The following is a 7,746-nucleotide window of genomic DNA, read 5'->3' as shown; positions in this document are numbered from 1 at the left end:
CGGCCCCTGTGCAGAATACCCTACGAACCGCCCGCCGGCTAACCCGCGGCTTTACCCGCCCGCGCCGTCCCAGCGACGCGCTACCTTGTGACGTCACCGAGGGAAGAGGCGGGCTCTCCCACTACCGGAAGACGTTCGCTTTTTTGATTGGTTAGTCAAGACGTCCGTTAGGACGTGTTGCCCTTTCCGTGAGCATTCTGAGCGTGGGAGTCCCTTTGGGGGTGTGTGGCAGGGGTTTCCAGACCCGGCATCGGCGCCGAAGCCCCTTCCATCAGGGGTTCGGCTTACGGTCGCCCCTCGCGGGCGGCTCTCGAATCCTGAAGAACAGCACGCGAACCCGGACCGCCCCGGGGCTGCGGAGGTCCGCTGGGCAGGCAAGAAGATGGCGGCAGCGTCGGTCTCTGCGACTTCGGCTTCTCAGTTCTCGGTAAGAAGCGGCTGACGTTCGAATGGGCCCCGGGTCGGTCCTGGCGCCCCTTTGCTTTTCCTCACCCTTCGGAAGCGCTCTCGGCCCAACGTCTCACCTCATCCTGGAGAACGGCCGAGGACGCCGAGAACGCCCCTTGTAGCTTGGCGCCTACTGCTCCTTTATCGAAGCTGCACCCTTCCATTGGAATAGGCCGTTCCCGTGTCTCCCGCACGCCCCCTTCACCTTTCGGCCTAGCCGCCCAGGTTCCCGAACCTTGCCAGGACTCGCAGGGGTGGCCACCTACAGCCTGGCCTGCGAAAACAGTGCTCCTTGGTCACGTGGGTGTAACGGCCCCTCGTGGAAACCCTCCCCAACCAGGTGGGCGCCCTAGTCGGCTTAATTGGCAGCTGTTGAATAGTCCTCAGTCTCGAGTACTTACGTTGATTTCTTTGTCCGCAGTGCCTCCCTCTCCCATCCTCCCATTAACTTCTTGCTGTACATATCCTACCCCGGGCACACTTCCCACCTCCCACCGTATTATTAGGACCGCAGATTGTAAATATCATTGAAGGAGGCGACAGGGAGAGCTGATCTTAAATATTGTTTTGGTCTCTACGAAAGCCACCAGCCTGTTCAGTCACTAGTATTTTGGGACCTGCCGCATTGGGAATAGATAGGTAGTAAATGTGAATATGAAGAAGCTCAGGTTAGAGCCAATATCTTTTCATTTAGCAAATGCTAAATAGTTTTAGGCTTTAGGATTACACAGATTAATAGGGTAGAATCCCTGCTTTGAAGGAGCAAAGCACTGAAGAGAAACTACACATAATTAGATGATTACACAGTACAATTTGATAAATGCCACCATGCTAGAATAACCTAGGCGGTAGTAATTAGCAGAGCTTGGGTAGGGAAGGTGGAGCTAGCTAGGTGGTGAAGGAATTGTAAATGTTTGTCCCAGGAACAGAAAAGAAAAAAAGGCGCCGCAGTCGTGTTGGATTATGTGCCAAGACAGTAGGTGCTTTCAGAATACTTGAAGTAACTTGCAATGAGCAGAGGTAGTATGGGAGTAGAGTTCAGTTAAAGGAATTGTAAAAATAGGTTAAAATAGGAAAAAAGAGGGATGGTGAGGGACGAAGACAGGAGAATATTAGGGTAGGGTTGTGTCATAGAAGTTAAAGGGAAAAAGTTTAGGGAACCCCAAGAGCAGAGTCACCTCGGGGAAAAGACACTTTTACTTAGTTTCGGGTTTCGGTGACTGTTGAGATTTCAGGGTTGTGAGCATTAACTATTTATATGTATTTAACACTGATATCCCCAGCATAGAGCCAGGTATAATGAACGGAGATGCTTTTAGCAGACAAGGAATTTTAAAAGATAAGACTCACAAATAACATAATCTTTAGGAAGCAGCTACAATGTAAATCTCAAATGTGAACAACATGGAAGTAGGTGATACATTTGAATTGTTCTTGTCAATATTCTTTCACTGCAACAGCAGCAAGAAGAGTAACATTTTAATTTTCCTGGGAACCGTGGTCAACTCTCTTACGTCACTTTGGACTTTAGTAAGGTTATCTCCTAATTGTTCTCCCTGGCTTTTTAGCCAGACCCTTACACCAGTTTATTTCTCTTAAAAATATTATGTGAATATATCATAAATTTTATACCATTAAATGTGTCAAGTATTTATTTTTGAGAATAATAAAATGAATACCTTCACGCCCCTTTGTGCATCTTTCTGCGTCTGTTTTACTCACGCACACCACGTTACATTTTTGAGGTCATGATAGTATATAATATTTATTTAGTCCTATGAGGCAAGCACTTTAAGTACTTTTCATATAATTACTCATTTAATCCTCACGATAATCTTAGGAGGTTGGAATTAGTATTTTCATTTTAGAATGAGCAAAATGAGGCACAGAGAGGTTAAGTCAAGGTTACACAAGTAGGAAACAGCAGAGCCTCTTACTTATTTCTGCATAGTGTAGTATCTGGAATTGGCTTTGAAGTTTTTAGGGTTTGCTCGTTTGTTTGCCAGCTATTACAATAATGCTGTTGTGATCATCTCTATAATGTTCCACATATGCAAAATTTTCTTTAGTGCAGCAGTTCTCAAAGAGTGGTCTGAAGACCTTTGGGGGTCCCTCTCGGGGTTCCTCATCCAACCACTTTGTGGGAGATCAAATTCTTCATACACATCAACCAAAACAGTGTATCGAACAGACTGAATGCAGAGGCAAATAAAAGAATCAAGCAGCCTTCATTTAAGTCAATAATTCGAGATTTGCAAAAAAAAAAAAAAAAAAAAAGTAAAGCAATACGACTCTTTTCACTAAATTTTTTGGATGATAGTAATTTTTTTTACTAGTTTTTTATCAAAAATTATGATACTGCCATGGGTTTATTATTTTTAAATCAGTAAATATCTTTAAATTTTCTTAGTTTTAATTTTTCATATGATAAATATCAATATATTTATGTACACAAAAGCTCTTTGGTGCCTTGAGTAATTTTTAAGAGTGTAAGGGCATCCAGAGACCAAAAAGTTTGAGAGGAGCAGCTACTTACAACTCAGTAATGGGTTGTAGTGTACATTTATTTAGAGACTTAGGACACTTTTTTTTTTTTTTTTTTTTTTTTAGTGGAGAGAGAGAAAATAGTTCAGCGAAATGCTGGGTGGTAGAGTATGGGCATCTTTGATTTTGGTAATGCCGAATTGCTTCCCAGAGTGATCGTGCTGGTGTGTGTTCCAGGTTCTCTTTAACAGGTTCCCTTGCGTCGCTTTTAGATTTTTGCCGAGATGAGTATGAAATGGTATCCTCTTCCTATTCTTATTTGTGCTCCCTGACATTGGTGAGGATACACTTATTTTTCAGTTTTGCTAGTCTTTTGTGGGTTTTTGTTGTTCTATGAAATGACTCTTAGTACCTTTTGTTTTCGATTGGTTTGTCTTTTTTTTTTTTTTTTTTTTACTGATTTATAGTCATTCTTCATGTATTCTAGTTGTTAATATCCACATAGGCGTATTCTAAATGCTCTTTGGCGTGTCTTTTTATGATAGCTTTTGATTAATAGGAGCTCTTTATTTTAATGTAGTAAAATTTATTCATTCTTTTATTATTAGTGCTTTTTGGTTAAATTCTTCCTCACAGTCAAGGCCTTAATGATACTATTCTGTATTTTCCTCTACAAATTTTAAAGTTGGGGCCTATTGAGTCTTTCACTTGCTTGAAATTAATTTGTGTGCTGTGAGGTAGGGATCCAATTTCATGGTTTTACTTAAGATAAACAATTGTTTAAGCATTACTTGTCGAAGCTTATCCTTTCCCCAGTGGTTTACAGCTCCAGCTGTCCGTATATTAATTTTCATATGTGTATGGGTGTGTTACTGGGCTCTTTGTTCCATTGTTGTATTTGTCTCTCCCTATGTCTGTACTTACTGTCTTGATGATTTTCCTGTTTTTGTCTGTCTGAGAGGGCAACTGTCTTCCTTGTTCTCAAGAGAAATGTTAGCTATTCTTTGTCCTTTGCTGTTATTCAGTAGAAATTCAACAATCTGGAATTGGAATTTTGATTGAAATTGCAATGAATTTCTAGTTCATTTTAAGAATAACTTGTCTTTACGATATTGAGCTGTCCATCTGGACATGTTTTGGTACTCCAGTTTCTTTGGAACTTTACTTAACATTTTTTGGTAAAGTTTTATAATTTCGGGTCTTGTACATTTATTAAACTTATTTCTAGTTACTCTATATTTTCATATGTTGCATTTCCTAACTAGTATGTAGAATCGTTACTGATCATTGCGTGTTAATCTTAATTTCCTAAACTCCAGTTCTAGTAATTGAGGGTTCTTTGGTGTTTTCTATTTAGATCACAATCCATGAAGTTTGGATTCTTCATTTTCAATCTTAACATCTGTTATTTCTTTTTATTATCTTAATGTGCAGGCTAGGAGATGGAGCACAACATTGACTAGAAGTTCTGTAGATATCTTGCCTTGTTCCTGAATTTTAAAGAGATGTTTTAAATGTTGCACCGTTAAGTATGTTACCATGTTTTTTGTAAGTTTTCTTATTACCATAAGAAAAGTTCTTTAATAATGGCTATAAATTAAATTTTATTGAATGCTTTTTCTGTTTGTTAAGGATTGTATGGTTTTTCACTCTAATGGGATGGATTGCGTCCAAAGATGTTCTAATGTACACCCAGTTTTACATTCCTGGAAAAACCCAACCTTGGTCATATTGTCTTATCTTTTTCTATCTACTTGGGTATGGTTTGCTAAACAGTATTTAAATTTTTATGTGTCTGATTTCTTCCAGCCATGTTGCACAATGCATTTGAAAAGAAGGCAAATAATACACATTTTTTGGTCATTCTTCATGCTTAACACAGTGTCCGTATACAGAGATATTTGATAAATATTTGAATCGTAAGTGTTTTTAAGTAGGATATTATTCCTAAGCAGGGTGACAACTAAAGGTACCAGGAAAGAAAGTGGTTAGGTTAAACATTTTGCCTTTAACCCTGAAAGTTTCTCCTAGAATCGTATCATTTTAGTTGGAAAAACATGTACTGAATGCTTGGGGTCTTAGGAAGAGAACTGGATTAGGAGTTGGACTTGGGCTCCTTAGTAACTATGAAACTTTAAGCAGCTGGCTTCAGCTTTCCTGGCCTCCGTTTTTTCACCTACAAAATGGGGAGGATAATACTTGCTGTGCTTACTTCGTAGGGTTCTTTTGATAATTAATATGCGTGTGCTTAGAAAAAACAATGTGCTAACGAATCTAAGGTACCATGTTCATTGTTCTGAAAATAAATACAAGTTATTTTCCTGAACTATAAAGTGGAGATACTTTGTTTTGTCAGGATAGTTGTGAGATCAACCCCAATAATGAAAGTGTAGATTGTACAGTACAGTGAGAGTTTGACGTTTGTGTGCTGTTTTTAGTATTCATCTGAGAGGAGAGAGCATAAACATCCTCCTTAAAGGACCCTTAGCCCTACCATAGTTCTCAGGTACCATGATTGGATGGCATATGGTATTGAAGGCAAGAAAAATTCTCTTGAAATCATCCATAATCCCAGATGACTGCTATTTTTAGAAAAGGCTGTTTGCAATGTTAGCTCTTAGTTGGTACCTGTGAACTTGAATGGTAAACAGTTTCCTACACTGATACAGAACTTTAACCTAATGATGAAACAGTGGCTCACTGTGCTTAAACTGCTTGATCAAACAGTGTTGAACACCTGCTTTCCTTGTGGGAGTCAGGAATATGACCAGCCTCCAGTAAAAACCTTGACCAGTGAGTCGGACGATACCCCTTGACACAGCTGTCACCAAGCACATCCTGAATGACTCCACCTGGACAGAGATTTTGAAAACACCTGGTCTCTTACAGTTTTTCCCTTTTCTGACTTTGCTTTGTATCCTTTTGCTATGATAAATCATCACAAATACAACTCTGTGCTGAGTTCTGTCAGTTCTTCCAACAGTCATTGAACCTTGGGGGTGGTCTTGGGGACTCCTGACTTTAATGATGACAGTATTCAGAACCTTCCCAAAGTTCAAGTTGTGAGATACTAGCCAAGAATCAACCTTGCAGGCAGACCTTTCTAAGGATAGCAGTCTTGAGTCTGCTGTGTTAACTCTTTCTACACAGCCTTCCTGTGACATTTGTGCTGTTTGTTGATAGAAAGGAAACCAAAAGCCTTTGATTGTTTTACAAGGGGCTATAGTAACTTTATTGAATAAGGTAATTCAGTTTTATAAACAATGTGCCATTTTCCTGTTTTGTAGAGAAATTATGAAATTCATTCAACAGATTTATTAAAGATATTTATTGGGTGTCTTTATTGGAACTTAAGCTCTAGTGGGGTGACTATGTTTTTCCAGCATCTCTTCTCCTGTGCCAACTGGGTGTCTCACAGTTCTGACACTACCTGGAGATAGTGCAAACACCACAGGTTAAGAAACTAGGTCCCACAAGACTGCCCCCACTATTTAGTAGCCAGCTGCAAATCCCAGGTGTCCCCAAGGTACCCGCACGTCTGCCTAGCCAATTGCAATTAAGGCATTCTCCAGACTCCCATCATGTTCAGTAATTTGCTAGAATGCCTTACGAACTCAGGAAAACGCCACACTCAAAATTATAGCATTTTGTAAAGGATACAACTCTGGCACAGTCAGATGGAAGACACACAGAGAGTAAGATGTAAAAGGGCTTCAGTGACCTATCTGGATGCTCCTGGAACCTCATTGTTCAAGAGTTTTTAATGGAAATTTCTGTTAAGTGGGCATGATTAAGTAAGTCATTGGCCATTGGTGGTTGAAGTCAATCTCTTGCTCCTCTTCCTTCCCTTAATTTGAATATTAAGTTCAAGAGGGAGAGCTCCATATTCCATATTTAAACTTGAAAGTTGTCAGCAAATAGAGGCTTTTCAAGTTCCTGAGAGTTGATGAGATCATCAGAGTTATCTGTGTAAGTGAAAACAGGAGGAAAGACTTAAGCTTTAGGGAACCGCAGCATTTAGAAAGAGGAAGGAGAGAGAGCCCTGGAGGTTGTTGGAAGGAAAACCAGTGTGGTGGTCCATCCACTGCAGAAAGCATTGGGATGAAGTGATCTGCTGTATCACGTGCATCTGGGGGGTCATGAATTCAGCATTGTAAAAGTCATGGGAGCTTGAAGAGCTGTTCCTCTGTATTGGACTCGGAGAACTCAAATTTGGTTGGAGGTGATAAAAGGGAGAGGTGATTAATATGTGGCAGCAATTACAGTTATTTTGAGGAACTTGGTTATAAAAGCTGAGAAACTCTAGGCAGGAGCTGGAGGAGAGTTCTGAAGTTTGGGAAAGTCTTCCTCCCTCCCTCCTCCCTCCTTTCTTCCCTTCCTTCCTTCCCTCCCTCCTTTTCTTTCCTCCCCTCTCTCTTCCCTCCCTTTCCTTCCTTCCTTCCTTCCTTAGTGGCAACGTGAGAGGCTCAGTAGGGAGGGAGTAATAGATGGCATCTGAGGGAAACGATTTTTTATAGGAACCAAGGAAATGAAGTTAGGTCCATTACACAGAGCTCATTCCCTGTTTCAGGGGAGAGAAGGCAGAGTGAGAACAGATGTTGGTATGTCTGGATTCTCTGTTGAAAACTAAGTGTTCAGTAAATCACTTAGCATGTGATCCCGCTGACTCTACCAGGGATCAGCTTGGGGTGGCAGGGAAGCAGGGGGAGGTAGGTGAGTCAGCTTTTCTGAACCTTTCTTCTGTTATTATCCTTAGATGTTTACCTAGTACTTTACCATCTTAACCATTTTAAAATGTACAGTTCAGTAGTGTTA

At 40.6% G+C, this 7,746-nt stretch overlaps 1 protein-coding gene across 1 annotated transcript in view; it reads left to right on the top strand.

Annotated features, from left to right (window-relative positions):
* The first annotated feature begins 158 nt into the window (after positions 1 to 158).
* The window catches only part of CEP57 (centrosomal protein 57), a 40,262-nt gene continuing 32,674 nt past the window's right edge, over positions 159 to 7,746 (top strand). The window contains exon 1 of the mRNA XM_006186506.2: positions 159 to 427. Within this exon, the coding sequence (XP_006186568.1) occupies positions 383 to 427 (45 nt within the window). The 5' untranslated portion in view covers positions 159 to 382. The remainder of the gene's footprint in view (positions 428 to 7,746) is intronic.

The sequence above is a fragment of the Camelus ferus genome, chromosome 10 (assembly GCF_009834535.1).
Source record: "Camelus ferus isolate YT-003-E chromosome 10, BCGSAC_Cfer_1.0, whole genome shotgun sequence".
Classification (NCBI taxonomy): Eukaryota; Metazoa; Chordata; class Mammalia; order Artiodactyla; family Camelidae; genus Camelus; species Camelus ferus.
Note: the sequence above shows the minus strand (reverse complement) of the source record. Positions and strands in the feature narration are given on the sequence as shown.